This window comes from Oenanthe melanoleuca, chromosome Z (genome assembly GCF_029582105.1).
Source record: "Oenanthe melanoleuca isolate GR-GAL-2019-014 chromosome Z, OMel1.0, whole genome shotgun sequence".
Lineage (NCBI taxonomy): Eukaryota > Metazoa > Chordata > Aves > Passeriformes > Muscicapidae > Oenanthe > Oenanthe melanoleuca.
Genome location: NC_079362.1, coordinates 62,116,876 through 62,134,442, shown reverse-complemented (window position 1 = coordinate 62,134,442; position 17,567 = coordinate 62,116,876). Strand labels below are relative to the sequence as shown.

The 17,567-nt window shown below is 40.5% G+C and overlaps 1 protein-coding gene across 1 annotated transcript; it reads left to right on the top strand.

The window, feature by feature from the left end:
* Positions 1-11,007: 11,007 nt before the first annotated feature.
* On the top strand, positions 11,008-17,146 carry MRPS30 (mitochondrial ribosomal protein S30). Its single transcript, XM_056514390.1, has 5 exons — positions 11,008-11,756; positions 11,993-12,138; positions 13,186-13,288; positions 13,750-13,926; positions 15,255-17,146. Exons 1-5 carry the CDS (start codon positions 11,045-11,047, stop codon positions 15,521-15,523), a joined length of 1,407 nt encoding a protein of 468 aa, XP_056370365.1. The 5' UTR covers positions 11,008-11,044; the 3' UTR covers positions 15,524-17,146.
* The last annotated feature ends 421 nt before the right edge of the window (positions 17,147-17,567 follow it).

Sequence of the window (17,567 nt, the reverse complement as noted above, 5' to 3'; positions counted from 1 at the left end):
GACAATGAAAAGGAAGAGAGAACTGCCTGCACAGGCACAAGAGTCTCATTAAAATATTGTGGTAGCTAAGAAATGAGCTAGTGTTGTTTGCAAAGTTGAGTAACATTCATTTTGCCCCAGGAAGTTTGGGGCACTCAGCCCGAAAGCTCAGGGGATACCTTATCACTCTCAGAAGTGAAAAAGTCTGAAAAAAAGCTGTATCCAGGTGGGGGTCAGCCCCTTCTTCCCAGACCACCAGGCAAAGGACAAGAGAAAACAGCCACAAGTGGCTCCAGGTCACCAGGCAAAGGACAAAAGAAAACAGCCTCAAGTAGCACCAGGAAAGGTTTAGATTGGATATTATGAAAAATGTTTCTACTGAAAGTGTTAAGCACTGGAACAGGCTCCCCAGGCAAGTGATGGAATCACCATTCCTGGACCTATATAATAATTGCTTAGGTGTGGCACTTGGGGACATGGTTTAGAGGTGGACTTGGCAGTGGGGGGTTTTCAGTTGGATTTCCTGATCTTAGAAATCTTTTTCACGAATGATTCTGTGAATCTATGACATAAAAAGCCTTTGATGTTATAAATCTTAGTGCCTATGTTCTACGATCTAAATCTATGTTCTACCATTACTCACCCCTCCCAGCTATAAAAAGTGAGTCCAGGGACTGGTGTTTTTAACACTCTTGACTTTGTGCTGAAAAAAAGACATCTATGGCCAAGGATAAGTCTACATATGCTTGTAGTAGTAAGAAAGACCAGGCTTGTAGCCCACCCTAAGTACAGCTATACTTCCCTCTGCTTGAATGGGACTTAGAGACTCAAATAGTAAACTGAATGAAGTCAAGTTTTCAAAAGCATTTTCAGGAAATCACAGTGAAGTTATATCTTGGAGAACAGATAAAGACTTTTTTAAAGGACAGAAAGTAAAACTAGAGTAGAACTGAAGTAATCACGGAAGAATATGATTTTTTTAGCTTAAAGCCCTAAACCAAACTGTTAATTTGAAATGGAGATATTTTAGTGTGAAAGAGAAATACAAGAGCAATAAATGCTATAAATATTCTACCCTGTACACCACGCTGTCAAATAAAAAACAGAAAAATGAAGGACATTGTCTGGTTCCAACTGCTGACTCTACTTCTTTTGGAATCAAACAAAAACAAAATTTGTTGATACATAACAGGCCATGTGTGACAGCAGCAAGATTTTAAATGCGGCTTACTTTTATGAAAGAAACATGGGAGCAAAAAAAGCAAATCAGACTCACTGTTTAATTTGACATTTGAGAAGAAAAAAGCTGGAAAAATTACTGAGGGGAAGTGCAAAATGCTGGACAAAAAGGAAAGTACAGCAGAGGCATAAAGAAGTATATCAGAGAGCAAAATATTTTCAGATGTCATTCTAGTAAAAGTTCTAAATTTATGGGAAATGAGGTATATTTTCCAACAGGAAAATATGATTTGTTGAGACTTTCTCATTCTGGACTGGTATGAAAGTCGGGGGTTTTTAGATGAAAACTAAGTGCTTTACAGGAAGTTTCTGTCTCATATACTTATGGAGAACTATAAAAACAGTGTGTTGTGAGTACTCCAATGTCTCAACATTTTTTAGCCCTCCCTTCAGTTTTCATAGCTGAAACCTGTTTTATCTAAATACTTTCTATCAGGTAATATCTGATTAATGAAAACAGTCTTTTCAGAAACCAGAATGACTTCAAAATCTAATTCAGAATATTCTGAATGAAAATTTAGACTTTTCACTGCTACCTATAAATTTGGGCTGTAACTCAGCACTATAAAGGCAATTTCCTGAAGTTGCACAACTGCTGCAGAAACAATGACCCATCTTCTTCCTTTACATAAATCACAACTCCAGAGTAAGCCAGCTGCTGCTGGTATGGCTATGAGTGGGGCAGAGGCATACAGAAGAGACTACTTAGAGGACCAGGGCAAACTAATGCCTTATTCTCTTGGCGGAAAGGCCTCATTCATGTCACAGTAATGGCTGAGTTTGCTCACACCAGCTTTTAGCCAGCTTTTGTCCAACCCCAAGTTGTCAGCTGCAGAAACGGTACTCCCTGTGTAAGTGATCAGGGATAGATTCAGCTCTCATGTCTACCATGTGTGTCTGCTGGGTGGCTGGATGCATAATTTCCCATTTCAGAGAACAGCTGAGAGCTTACTCAACAGAAAAAATGTAGGTGTTCATCCCCTAGAGAGAGAGATATTGCCTTCTGGACACCACTGACTCTGGATTTACTAGATATACTTGGATTGCATGGGAAGCTTGGACTTAGCTAACCTAAATATCTGCTTAGGTGTAGATACAAATAAATTGATGAGATCTACTTTACCCGAACTCTCCTTTAAAAGACTACATAAAATAGATCATATGTAAACTTTAAGACTGCACAAAGTAGAATTTGTTCATGTTTCTCTGGTTAGCCCTAGGGTTACCCACTGAAAGTCTTATACAATGGTTTCAAAATCTCTTTTAAGGCATATAATTTCTTGACAAAAATCTTATAAAATATTAATTTGAATATTTCATCCTTATCTAAAATGTCATATAGATATGTTCATGAACTTCATCACAATAAACCATGGAGTTAACTCTATTTTGAAATTATCCCTTTTAAGGTTCTACAAATACATGCCCTATCTAATACTGGAATATAAAATTATTGGTTTGTTCATTTGAGATTACGTAACATGAGATCTGTCTGTTTGCAAGAAAATTATGCATTATAGGTTGTGATTTTACTTACATGATGCCAATTTTAAACTGAAGTATGTAAAATCTTATGTAGGTTCATTGTTATTTTTTCAGCAGTCTGTGAACTGTCTTCTATCCTGTGCTTCATTCCAAACTGAGCAGCCTCTGGGGAACAGTGCAGACTACTACTTTGTGTTGTCACCTAGTGTGCTGACAGGATGAAGAAAAGTGTTTGGCACAGCCTTTCATTGGTAACATATACTGATAGACACGAGCGTGTCTCAGTCAAGCTGTTCAACATTTAAATGTGTAATTAAATATAATCACTATCCATATTAGGGTTGACAGTTTATGGTCTTTTTATAGTAACCTTTGTACTTTTGCTCATCAATCACTTTTTGTTTTTTCTAGTAATTCATACTGCAGTGGTAATGGGACAGGACATTTGACTCAAAAAACCCTTTTTTCCCCTCAAATCAAAAATATTCCCATCAGAAAGTTAAAGTAGCCTTTCGTATTTGGGATCTTACCTGCTCATACTTGACAATATAGGAGGTCAGCTCAAGGAGAGAATTACTGCATGAGTGAGGAGGGACTGCTCATGGGAAAATAACTCCTTATGGGATGCACATTGAATACATTTATATGGTTCTGTGGTTGGAGTGTACATATTTGATTTGGCCTTAGCTATGGTCATGTCTATTCTGGATATTGTTTGGTAATTTTTATGTTTTTGTCTTTGAAGCACAAAAGCACCTAATGGAATAAGGTAGAAAAAATGTGAATGCAGGGAAGACTGCATTTGCTCCATTGTCTTACTAAAGATGAGCACAAATATACCCCATAAATATTTGAACCTTAAGGTTCAGATAAGCAGATCTATCCATGAGAAAAGAAAGATCCTGTCAATGAGACATTTTTATAAAGTACCACTAAATTGTATTTCTATGAAAGATAGTGATGAAAAAAATAAGTAGGAAACCCCAACCCAGACCAGAACAGGAGGTAAACTGTCTTCAGCTCCTATCTGTATCATACAGGATATTAAAAACTTAAACCTCAATGCAAGGTGATGTTACTCATTGAGCAAGATGAAAGGGAGCAGGAACTGATGATTTCAGATATCACATATTAAATACATCCAACAAGTCCTCTAAGCCCAGCCTTGCCTCTAGAGAAGTTTCAATCACTGCTGAGTAGTGGGGTAATAAGTAAGGCTGTCTTAGGGAATTAATACCGACCTCCAGCATTTTTCTCAGCTGGACTTAAATATCTATTTTTAAGATTCTTTGTGCAATACCTTTCAATGAATGAAGATAAAGATGATACAACAAACAACATTAATAGGCTTAGTTCCTGTGCTGAGGAAATTAGGGTGGGTTTACAGCAAACTGCAAACAGAAAAACTAGTGTGAAATGGCTTGCCAAAGTCATACAGTACATCAGTAAAAGAGATGGAAATAGGATCTTGACTTCATACTCTCCAAAATCCACTGCCGATTGGGTTGAGCTGCAGCAGCACTATTAGATCAACATATCCAACAGTGCTTCCTCTTAGACTCATGAATCCGACTGAACCTCAATCCCAAAATCATGTTTTCACTGTTTTAACCTCAGAATTAGGATTTTAGGACTATGTAAGCACGGTGCTACCAAAAATAAATCAAGCCTCATAGCTTTTGACTGGATTACAAAGAAACAGAGCTGGCAAAACATGAATTTAAGACTTCATCTCAGTGTGATGTTGGTGGAACCACTGGTAAATCAAATCAGGCTATTCGCTGACAAATTTTTGGTGGAAGGATGGCGACATCTAGTGGTGCTGCTCTTCTCACAGCCCTTCACATTACATCCTGACTCATGCCATCTTGTACAGCGATGTAATACTACTAATAGACTTAATTTATCCTCCTTCTGATAGCTTTAAAACTTTATGCAGCATCAACTTTTTATCAAGCAGTGCCCATCTCTGAACATTTTTAACATAATTGCCCCTTTTGTTGTTATGCTGGAAAACAAGAGTTGTCATAAAGGAGTGATTCGGCAATCTGCAAATAAAGCTGTATTGTAAAAACAATGCAAATACAATGTTAGCGATAACAACTTAGAGTTTTCTTTCTAAATTCATGACTTAAGTTCAAGAATTACTTATCTTAGAATGACATGACAGGCTCTGTTTCAGTAAGGACTTATGGCGTGATCCATGGAGGGACTTAATCATCACCTTAAAACAGAAACTGTTAAGATACAATGCAACAAATCACTCTTTAGGTGCTTTTTGCTCTCTGGCTGGGTAATTATAGTCTAGAGGTCTAACTGCAACAGTTGAAATTAGGTAAAATATGCAATATTACTATGACAACCATAAAATACACCTTAATAAAGACTAATCAGTTCAGTCATTGAAAAAACTGCTAGAAATGTGTCTTAGAAATTTGGACAACAAAGGACAAGAGATAAAACTATGTAGAAAAAAACCCAATGTATAATCTATCACAGAAGGCTGAGCAGCACCAGGGTTTGTTTGCTCAAATACATGAATCATTAACCTGCCAGACCAGCCCATGATCTGGACTGCTTGAGGAGGCTGCTGGGCAAGTGCAGAGGGCATTCCCAACGAGCTGTTGGTTTGGGAGTTAGAACAATGATGACCCTCTCCTGTGTCAGATGCTTTTAGTACAACACATGTAACCTCTTATTCTAATGTGATAGATATCAGTGAGATGCTCTCCACCTCTTAGCTGCCAGCAGGAAAAAAGATCAGCCTGGCAGAATAGGAAGATTTTGCAGGGACTCAGGAAAAAAAAAAAAAAAAAACAAAACTGTTTATGATCTTTAGAAGAAGGGGCGGGAAACTTAGGAAAAGGATATAATAAGGTCATGCAGAAAGACAAATACAAAGGTGAAAGCCCAGCTAGAGCTCCCTCTGGCCAGCGCAGCAAAAGATAACAAAAATGTTTTAACAAACAAATCAATAAGAAAAAGAAGGCCAAGGAGAGTCTCTGTCCTTTCATTTGGATGTAGAGGGTAACATTGTCATGAAGGATGAGGAAAAGGCTGAAGTACTTAACTCTTTTTTTTGCCTCCATCCTTTATAGAAAGACCAGTCATCCTCAGGGTACCCTGGCCCCCTAAACTGGTAGACAGGGATGTGGAGCTGGATAAATCTCCTGTAATCCAAAAGGAACTTGTCAGCAACTTGCTGTGCCACCTAGACAAGTGTATCACGTTGGGAAGGATCCACCTGAGGATATTTATAGAGCTGGCAGAAGAGTTTGCCCTTTCCACAATTTACCACCAGTCCTGGTTAATCAGGGAGGTCCCAGATGACTGGTGGTAGGCAAATGTGACACCCACCCAAAAGAAGGGCGGGAAGATCTGGAGAACAGGCTGGTCAGTCTGCTCCCAGTGCCAGGCAAGGTTACGGAGAAATCCTGATGCAATTTCACGTGGTCTATAAAGGATAACTAGGATCAGGCCCAGCCAGATGCGTTTATAAAAGGCAGATCCTGCTTCAATAGCTTGATCTCCCTCTGAGACAGGGTGACCAACTGAGTTTATGAGCAGAAGACTGTGGGTACTGTCTGCCTGGACTTCAGTAAAGCGTTTGACACCTATTCCCCAAGTTCTTTAAATTCCACTTACATGGCAGCTTTCACAAACAAACACCACCTCGGTAGTATCATACTGTATTAATATTTATATACATTAGCTTCATTCTGCAACACTTTTGTTCTACATCCAGTTCTTCGTTATCATACTAAGCTAAATCTACTCAACAGTCTTTCCTTTGCATGATCTCTTCAACACTATAGCTGGCTCCACAAATTTTCTCATAAAAGCATGTTTTTCACCAGTTGGACATTGTAACTGCACAAATGAGGAGTGCTCTTACTGCAAATGTTCAATTGTCACTTAGCTATCACATCAGCATATACACAGCTATACACCTTTCAAAATGACAGCATATTTCCTCCAGTCGATCAATTTGTTTCTTCTAGAAACTCTTCCCAATTGATTTAATAGTATTTTTCATTCAGCTTTAAGTTATCTCACAGAGTAGAGGTTGAAATTAGATGGATTTTCTGCACATAAAATATAGACCTTGGGAAAATTGTATGCAAGGGCCTGAAACAGCCCACATGGAATGCCCACTAGATAGATTTTCCCCAAAATGCAGGGGGAATATGTGAGGTATCCTTTCGTAACTGCAACAATAGCATGAAATCCTGTATAAAACTGACAAAGAATTCTAATTTTCCCAAAGGATTTTTAAGCTAATGGGCATCAAGGCAGTGAAACTAAGCCTTGTCAAAGCATGTCTTCAAGATAAGCTTTTATCTACACAGCAGTATGAAGCCAGAGTGGTCTTAAATGTCATCACCATTCTGAACTGCCCTGCTATAAAGCCACAGCGGGCAGAAAGTGCCTGAAGTGCCTGTGTACCTTTTGAATTCCCAGTTGGAAGGCTCCTTGCTTTGAAACAATGGTCATTCGTTAAATTCTTTTGGACCCTAGCTTTCACATGAGAACTAGATGGTGGACCAACTTTGAAGTTATTTCTTTTAACTTGTTGTCCTAATTAAAATGAAGCTTGGGCCAGAAACATATCTTTCCCCCTGCCCACCACCCCCCTTCCTCCCTCTTCCCCCTCTTATTTCCATAGTCCTGTAACAAAGGTGCTTTTATTTCCCTTTAAATGGGGATGAGGACTGCTGGTGGGTGGTGGTGGGTGTGTGGTGCAACCTTTGATCTCTAGATGAACACAGACAACTTTAGCCCACAAGGAATTTTTCTGAGGAACTACATTAAAATAGCACTTGAAACATAATGCAAACCTAATTCTAATTGATGCTATTTGGAGTGTTGTGCAGTTCTAGAAGTACTTCGATTTTGAACAATGAATAATGGAAGACTTCATTATGTGAAATGCATTTTATATTCCTGCAAAAATATTTGGAAATCATGTAAGAAATAAGCTTTTATCCACAGATACCAATTATTGAAGATAATAATGATTTTTTCCTATAGCATGTATCTATGCTATGACTTGCTTTATATTATTATCTGGCAGCTCTTGTTGTAACATGTAATCTGTTTTAAAATAACCTAAAGGCATAAGTCATAAAATAATGAACATCTCAATACTTAAGACTGTATGACACTGTCTCTCCACTATGTGATCCCTGTGATCCCATTTGGGTTGTGTCTTCTGGTGAAGAAGTGCGTGCACTTAAGCAGATTCTATACTTGCATAAAGGAGACACTGAACCTGCCAGGAATTTATGTCTACACAATCTCATTTCTGAATGACCACATTTAGTATACACTGTCTCATTTCTAACCTTCAGACACAGAATATGCATCCCATTTCTTCCTATGGACTAGTTTCAGTAAGATGAACTGCACTACTTCCTGGACTTCAAACACTACTCAACGACCTTCCTGTTGGAAGTGAGATACAGCTTTTTTTTCCTGGTTTCAATTTTAGAGATTTAAGAGTGGGACATTCACTTTAGCATTTGCTGTGAACATTTCAGGCAGGGTAAGCTTCCTAATCCAGGCTCTTTTTAAGCATCCACTTAACCACTAAAAAGATGCTCTGGGTTTATAGATTTGAGATAATTAAAATATTGCAGTTTATCTCAGTAAAGAAGGAAAATAGATGTTTTTTGAACTGACAGTTTGCTTGTTCAATCTAAGAGACCCACAGCTGAATAATATGCTTGTATCAAAAGCTTATGACAGAGCTGGCAGCAAAGCATGTGAGTACCTTTAACTAGACTGTCTATTGGGACACTTTACCCAAACTCTTGCTGCTCCTACCCCAAGATGAGTGATACTAGAATATATGCCAAGCAAATAAAATTAAACTGTGATGAAAACGCTGGTAGCTGAGGGATATGAAGCAGAGGTTAGAGTGCAGCACTGGTTCTTGACATCTCATATCTAATGTTACAGTCGGTATCAGCACTTGAATGAAGTAGAGAAGATAAAAATGGTTCTTTAAACATTCACTTACTTGACCACTTACATTCAGTTTCTGTATTGAACTTCTTGAGAGTTTAAAATGTCCCATGCAAAAGTTGCTCACAGTATCATATGGCTGCAAGGCAGGAAATTCTCATTTGACAACACATTGAAAAAGGTTTCTAACAGTGGTAAAATGTTAGTAATCCTGGCATGGATAATACAGTCCCTTGTATGATTAAATGGGTTCAGCATGGTCACATATCCCTGAGACAAATGCAAAACTGGAGGAAATGCAAGAAAGGGCTGTTAAGATGATCAGGGAAATGGAAATCTGCCTGTGTGAGATGAGCTTGTTCAGTGTCTGTCAATAAGGTCTGAGAGGTGATACGACTGGTCTCCATCAATATTTTAGAAGGCAAACACTGAGGAGAACAGAAAGCTAATTAAACTAAACGACAATGTTGGCACAATGACAAGCAGGTATAAATTTATCATGAATATATTTAAGGTTATATATTTCTAATATTTCTAAGAAGAATATTTCTAATCAGCAAAGGAAACATGAAAGAGGAGATAGAGCAAGAATATGCCTAAGAACAGTACATGGTGATTTTTCTTAACAACTTGTGTAAGTTTGACATGGCTGGCTGTGATCACAAGTGAAGAGATTCGGTATCTTTTCCATGAACACATCTGGCCAGTGTCCTTTATCAATCAAGAGGAAAAGAGGTTTTTTGGATGCACTTGGAGACTGAAGTGTGGGGTGAGGAAAAGGAAGTGGTTGGATTGCAGTGTGTGGGATGAGAAAAAGGAAGTGGTTGCTTCCTAAACAGTCAGTCATCTGATCTATGGCCTTATCCCTTCACCCATCTGGTGAAAGAAGTGTCTGGATTAAAAATTAAAACAACCAAATTTTAAACATTTGATGCTAAACTTAGTTGCAACTTAATCTGTCTTTTATAACAACCTTGTAAATCGTAAACTCAAGAATGGTTTAGCTATCATTTAACAATAGCTTAACTTCCTTCTAACTCCTAAAGACGGGGGTTTTACATTCTATGTTTTTTGAAAATGTCAACCCAAACTCTGGGCTTACATCTCTGCCTTTTACTCCAAAATTTCCTCTATATTCCAAAGATTCCACCAGTTCAGCAATGATCACCAGTTCAGCAGAACGCTAAGCAGCTGAGAAAAAAAAATATTATTAGCTAGGATGTATGTAATGTGCCTCCTGTCCCAATCCCACGCATATTTTCCACTCCCACTCTTAGTCATACTTCATAAAAATACAGGAAAAAAACAACTATTCTCCCCTGACTACTGCAAATAATCAACTTTTAAAAAGTAATGACAGAAGAAAAATTTTAAGAATAAATATTGAACTTCATCTGTCCACTGAAGAGAAATACTCTCAGTTTTTCCAAGCATCTCTAAGATAAACATGCAGTTACTGCGGCATTCTTGCGGTGTCGGTATGCCACTTTTAGCTCATTCCATTTCACAAACAAAGGCCGTAACAGATCATATTTTAGCAGAGTTTAATTCCCTTATTAAAGCCAGACGTTGCAGGCTGCGGTGCCTCTGACAAGGAGTAATGTCAGTTTTCGCTCAGCGCCGCGGTACCCGCGCAGCGGCGGGGGGCGGAGGCGCCCGGGGCTCCTGGGCCCCGGGCCTGCGAAACTAACAGCCGCTCTACCTGCCCCAGGGGAAGCAGGAAAACGCTCCGGCGAGCCTTTTCAGCGAGAAAGGACCAGAGGCACAGCCTCCCACAGCGCCAGGGGAGGTTGAGCTTGGTCATTCCGAGGAATTTCTTCACGGGAAGGGTGATTAGATACTGGAACGGGCTGCCCCGGGACGTGGCCGAGTGACCGTCCCTAGATGTGTTTAAGGAAAGACGGCGTGGCACTCAGTGCCATCACCATTGAGATGGTGATGCTAGGTCACAGGCTGGGCTGAATGATCTCGGGGGTCTCTTCCAGCCCAGTCGGTTCTGTGGCTTCCAGCGCTACCCCAGGATCCGCACGGGCTGGCTCCGCCTGGAGCAGGGCGCCGGTTCCGCCGCCATGCCCGGTGCTTTCGGCCTGCCTCTCGCTGAGGATCTTGGGAGCTGTAGTTCTCGCGCGACAGAAGCCATACCGCTGCTAATGCGCATGCGCAGGAGCTCATCCACGACGCGCCGCGGGGGCGTTCGGCTCTCCCCAGTCATGTGACTGCCGCTTCCTGCCCATGCCGCTTCCTGCCCATCAGCCCCCGCTGAAGGAGAACCCGCCCGCGGACCGGAACGCGGGCTTGTCACGTGATCCCCAGAGGCCAATCAGCTGCCGCGGCTGCCGGACACCGTCCCGCCGCCGTCCCACAGTTCCGTGACATGGCGTCGCTGAGGGTCCGGCGGCTGCTGGGGCCCGGCCGGCGCTGGTTCTCAGAGACGGTGCCCGGCGCTCCCTCGCCGCCCGCCAGCCCTCTCTACCCACCCGTGGTGGCGTCCATCACGGCCAAGAGCAAAGCGGCCAAGTCGCGACGCCTGCAGCGCTTCAACCAGCGCGTGCACGCGGCGGCCACGGTGGAGGAGAAGCTGCGGCTGTACGGGAAGCTGCAGCGGCCCAAGTACACGGTGTACCCGCAGACCTTCGCTCTGAACGCCGACCGCTGGTACCGCAGTTTCACAAGAACCGTATTAGTGCCGGGGATGCCCCCAAGAGCCGCGGCCGCGAAACGCTCGGTAGCGGCGGCGGGAGCGACCCCTGAGGCCGGCAGAGCCCCGGAGCCGGGAGTGGAGGCGCCGGGAACTGCGGAGGCCCCGGCGGCTGCGGCGGCCGCGGCGGCTGCGGAGTCGGGGGCTGTGTCGGGGGCTGCGAAAACCTCGGAGTCTGCGGCGGGAGCGGCGCCGTATCTGGATATAAGCGAGCTGCGCTCTCTCGCTTGCGACGCCCTTCTCCAGGAGAGCTTCTACCAGAAAAAGAAGCGGCCCTTCCTCTACCGCGATCAGGATCACACTCCCGGCCCTTTCCTCACGCAGCTCGTTTCCACCCTCGCCGCTTCCCTGTCCAGTCGCAACCCACTGCTGGCTGCTTCATCCCTCGGTACGGAGCGGGACTGGGAGGGAAAGGGACGTGGGAGCCTTTGGGCGATAGGGCCAGTCTGTCAGCCGGCACGAGTGGTGTATCGCACTTGGTCAGCCCATCACTCGTAATTTGTCTCCATCCTTCTACACGGATTTTGGGTTCTGTAACTCACTGCAGCCACTGAAGAATTGGGAGGGTTTTAAATGCAAGAGGCACATCACTGTTTTTTTTTCCTATTCCTTGTTCTGTTCCAGATCTAAACCCTGAAGTTAACTATTACTGGCATCATGGTGAGGAAGTTGTTGTTCACGGACATCGAAAGGGTCGAGTTGATCCTGTGCGATTCCAAATAGATGATAACCCACACCTCCAGATCCGTGTACCAAAGCAGCTTCCTGAGGTGTGGATGTTTTCAACAGCAAGTTAATACTGTGCATTTTCACTTTTGTTCCTTTCAGCCATTGAAACCCTGCAGAGGTAGTCTCTGGAGGACCTTGTTAATCAATATGTGGCACATCTGGGTATTTTTCGAGTCTTAATATGCTTACTACTTTGTGTTAATTGTTTTGTAAATATTGACATGGTCTTTTGTACTTTTGGTTCTCTTTGTGCTTTAAACTGCATGTTGTTATAGTTAATTATATCTATTATATATATATTGAATTTTTAACATTCTGTGCTTGGAAATGGAGGCAAGAATGAGAAATGTGCTGTGGAGTGTCCTCACTGGAGGACAATAATAGGAGTGTAGTTTAAAAATAAAATAAGTAGAAGATAAGTATAATCTGAACAGTAGCATTCTTGGCAGTTGTTTTCTTGAATGCTCAAGTTCAGTGGAAGTATGTTTTGTTTCAGTATTTTAAGGTTTTTCTGCAGATTTATGCAGTGGTAACTTTGTAGCCAGTGAGGGTCTCTGTTTTCCAGTTTCCACCACAAAACAGAAAACCATTATGTGTTCTGTAAGTACAGTACTTTTGTGGCTGACTTAGTTGTACAATTTGCTTGGGTTAGTACTGTCAGATGCTACAAACCTTGGCATTTTGGAAGAACTGTCTAGGCAATTTAAAATGCTGTGTGGTGCTATAAACCAAATCTGTAAACTTAGTCTGCAGGTTCAAGTTAGTTTACTGGCTGCTGCTAAAAATGTTTTTACTCTTCTTCTGTGGCAGCTAGAAGATGGTGACAAGTGGCAGCTTTTTCAGCCTTATTTCATGTTCTTTGTGTTGTGGAAAAATTAATACAAGATGACTGTTCTAGCACATAGATGAGTGCTATTCTTGCAATTTCTCTTGCAAGAAAATGAATTTCAGTTAAGGTTATCTGTATGATGTATTGTAAGCAGGACTTGCACTTTCTGTTGTCTGACCAGGAAGTGGTGTATTACATTGGATGTGATGTCAAAAATGTGTCTTACGTCATGGCTTTTGTTTCTTCTGTTGTCTTCAAGGTTGTACCCCTGGAGTCAGACCTTGGAGATGTTCCTGTTATTGATCATAAGCCATCCAAATTGCCATTGTTCAAAAAACAGTATGAAAATAAGGTATTTATAGGTAAGAGTTTTTAATTGTGAAACTACTTTTTTTTTTTGTAAAAAAACCCCAACAACCCAACCAAATGAAAACCAGCCTCGAAACTAGTGCCACTTATTTTTTCTTCTCCCATCAGCAGTGTATTTTTATAACTGTAGTCTAAACATGTATAGCTTATAGATCTCTACTGAGATTTCATGTCAGGCAATGGAGAGTAGCATTATCCTGTGTATACGGTACTGTGTCCAAATTTGTTTGAAGAAGTTCAGCTGAGTGGAAAACTGAGACAAAACGTTGAATTTTGATACATCTCCAGGGAAATTCTCATTTTAGCTTGTGAACTCTTACCTTTTGGAAGTAGGTTACTCCTCACGTATCTACAGTAGAGGTTTCAGCTTTAGAGTCTGATGGTGAAAATGTGTTTATATGCATAATAAAGAGTGTTCTTTCTCTGGCTGATAATTCTGTTTTGGGGAACACAGGATCAAAGGTGGCAGACCCATGCTGTTATGGACATACCCAATTTCATCTCCTTCCTGACAAACTGAAGCAGGAGAGGTTTATAAGAGAGCGTCTTGAGGATCAGATTGAAGTTGTTTACCGGTCGAATGGAATTGCAAGTCTCTTTGCCTGGACAGCAGCACAAGCAATGTATCAAGGTGAGATAGTCAGCTTCACAAACTTTTCCTGGTTATGAATGCCTGCTGTGAAGTTCTGTAACCTTTTCTCCCCACCTCCTTTTTCTCGTGCTTTTTTTTCTGAAGACCATCTTTACAGATGTAATTGAATTAATAAAAGTGAGTTAGTTAAGCTTTTGAATACTTCCATACAGAGGAATTAATTACCGGGAAAAATATTTTTTCATATATAACAGTAAGCCTGTGTGAAAACCTCAATTGCTTTCACTTGCTCTTTCCATGTTAAGAAGGAAATGTGATAGACATCAAGCAATTTTGGATTTTTTTCCCCTGGAACAACTATGTTGCTTAGCCTTTGTTTCAGTAATTTCAATTCCGTGAAAATACTAGGAATGAAAGAAAAGTGTCAGCAGCCTTACATTGGGATTTAATGCCTGCATCTGTCTAAAAGATATCCAGAAGACCTGGATGGTTAGACCAGATGAGTCTTTCACTTATTCTTGTAAATATAATTTTTGTCTAGTGTCACTGTAAGACACCTGATGGCTTGTAGTTTCACTTGAGAAGCAACACATGTTAAGAAAATTATTTGACTATAGTGTGTATTGCTGGTTCAGCATCAAATTTTTTGTGTAATGGTGTATTAGAAAACTTCCTTTGTGGATGTAAAATATTGAAGTCAATAAATCTTGTCTTCAGAACTGGTCACAGCTGTGAGCACATCATGAATTGTAAAGGCAGCATTGTTCAAGTCTATGACTTCTTTTTCTTCTGTAACGGTTTCTAGCATTGTGACACATAATAGTAATACTCTTAAAAATATCTGGTGTACCCGCATAAATATGTAAATATTTTCAACATACTGTTAGTGCTCAGTGAGATTTGTTTAAAGGATTAATGCTTACGGACTCAGTATTGATGTTACTATATAATCAGTTATGTTCATGCATACATGTGCATGTTTCTGTCATGAAACAAATGCTCACTGAATCTTGAGAAGTGTGAAATAGTAAGAAGAATTTGCCCTCAGTTCCTTTGCAGGAGGATTCATTAGTAATTTAACTGTTTTGGAAAAATCACTTGGCTGATCCGTGAGTGATTTTTCAGCTATTGATAGGCAACTGCACAAAATGCAAGTATGCCACTGTATCCCTAATCTTGGATATAACCTTTACTGGTGATTGTTTTTTGGTTAGTTGTATGAAAAATGCTTGTGTTGCTGAAGCAGGGAGGACTTTTCCCCTACTAGTTAGCTACAGCAATTCCCAGAGTTTTTCTGTATTTCGGGGTAAGGGTTTGAGTGTGTGTGCTGATAGAATTCTCAAGTCCTGTTGTATTTGTTTTTGTAGGATTCTGGAGTGAAGCAGATGTGACCCGTCCTTTTGTATCGCAGGCAGTGGTGACTGATGGAAAATATTTTGCCTTCTTTTGTTACCAGCTAAATACTTTAGCACTAACTGCAGAAACTATTAAAAACAACCCTCGAAAGAATATCTGTTGGGGTACAGACAGTAAGCCACTGTACGATGTTGTGGAAGATGGTAATGTGAAAGGCTTTAATGATGAAGTTCTGCTTCAGTTGGTTCGTTTTCTACTAAACAGACCAAAAGAGTTGTAAATCATTAAACCACACGTCAAGTATGTGCCTGAACTTCATTGTGACTCCATGAAGTATGATCTATGCTATGCCTTGATTTTAGTCAGGTATTTGTCTAGCAAACACTATATACATATTTTATTTGGGCCTTCCTTCTCTCTTTTTTCTTTTTTAATGCATACTGTATACTGGGAAATAAATGGCTAGAATACCTTAAAGTCTTTCATATATTTACTGCTAAAAGCCTTCTGTGCTAATTCAGTGTCATGTGAGCATGTTTTTTAGCAGATCCACAGGTCCATGTTCAACTGTCACAATGAAGTATTAATTCATATGACCATCTGTATATCACTAAGGAATAGCTTGATACTCGGCACTAGTGATATATTTCTAATTTTGTGCTTGAGTTAAATGCTTATTTGTTCTAAAGGAAAAGTGAACTCAGAATAAAATGAATGGATGGCAGTTTAGTTGCATGGTAAGAGAAATCTTTAGACATGGTAGTACAAACATAATGAAACTTGCTCCAAAGATTCTGCGTGCATGTGGACAAAGATTGTATGCATGTGGACATGCATACAGTTTTAAGCTCCAGAATCACAGAGCAATCTCTCAAATATATTTGGAGAGTAAGTTTTTCCTTTAGTGTGGGTCCTTGATTTCAGCTGTTGGTATCTTGGGTTTTCATTCTGATGATACTTGGATGTCTTAGAAGTATTTTTAATAGACCACAGCTGAGCCCCAGCCACAGCTAGGACGTCTGATTCATAAAATGCAACTTTATACAGTCATGGAGTAGTTTGAGTTGGAAGGGACCATTGAAGGTCATTTATTTCAAGCCTGCAGTGAGCTGGGACATCTTCAGCTAGATCAGGTTGCTGAGACCCCTGTCCATCCTGACCTTGAATGTTTCCAGGGATAGGGTATCCATCTACCACTTCTCTAAGTGACGTATTTTACCATATTCACTGTAAAAAACTTTCCAGCGTATTTAGGCTAACTCAACCATCTTTTAATTTAAAACATAACCCACCATGTCGTATTGAAACAGGGGCACTGTCAGGTTAGGAGTATTTAGCTATCAACGAAGTGTAACTGATTCTGAGGTAACTAAACACTCCTAGAATTCTATGTTATTTCATTCACTATACTTAAACCTTCCCAGAATTTTCCAGTGCTCTTGTGAAGAGGCAAATATTTTATTGTTAAACAGAATACTGAATCATTGAAATATTGGCCTGCACATTCTTCAGTATGAGCAACAGCCCCCTTTCTCTTGGAAAGTGGCTTTCAAAGTATTTTGTTAATGGAAGACTAAGTCGTAGACTTTTACATGACTGGTTCTTTACTATGTTGGAAAGTGTTTCCACTTTCTCAACCATCCAGAGATCAGGTAAGTAAGAGGTGTACAAGCACTGGTTCCTTTTTGCGAGAAGTCTTAGGTGCTCTTTTTGTCTTAACAATGCATGATTGTTATCAGTTGAAATAACTGTTGATCCTTGGGTTATATAAATGTTCGTTGTAGTAAGAGGAGATAAATTACTGGGTAAGAATTTTGATTATAAGAGAATGAGGTGTGACCTATCTTAAGAGGGTCTGGTCTGATTAAAGGATGATGCAAAATTAATGGAAGGATATGAAAAACAGCAGTTGGCTACTACAGCAGTTTTTTAACAGTTGTAATTTTACATAATATATTTACAGTGTATAATTTATATAACCTATTACAGGTGTAACATGTTACTCCCTTCAGCTTGAGATTCACTTGGGTTGCATACAACTAGTGATTTTGGAAACTGACAGGTACAGTCAAAGAAACTCCTGCTCCCAGTGAAAAAACCCACTGATTCAGCGTTTTGTCTATCCTGAGGCTTCAGCTGTAGTGGAGTAAGTTCAAAGAACTTCCTTTTGTGCAGCTTTTCTAGTGATTGAAATATCACTGTAGATGTATCACCCAGGAGTAAAACCTAGTGTTGGGAGTGAGGGAGTAAGGCTTAGCATGAGCTGCCACTCTAAGCGAATGTGAGTTACTGATGTAGCTTTTTCTTCAGCTTTCTGCAGAAGG

Excerpts from the sequence above, each read along its gene's own strand:
- MRPS30 (XM_056514390.1), top strand. The coding sequence starts at position 11,045 with ATGGCGTCGCTGAGGGTCCGGCGGCTGCTGGGGCCCGGCCGGCGCTGG. Across the intron at positions 12,139-13,185 it reads TACCAAAGCAGCTTCCTGAG|GTTGTACCCCTGGAGTCAGA; the intron begins GTGTGGATGTTT and ends GTTGTCTTCAAG. Across the intron at positions 13,927-15,254 it reads AGCACAAGCAATGTATCAAG|GATTCTGGAGTGAAGCAGAT; the intron begins GTGAGATAGTCA and ends TTGTTTTTGTAG.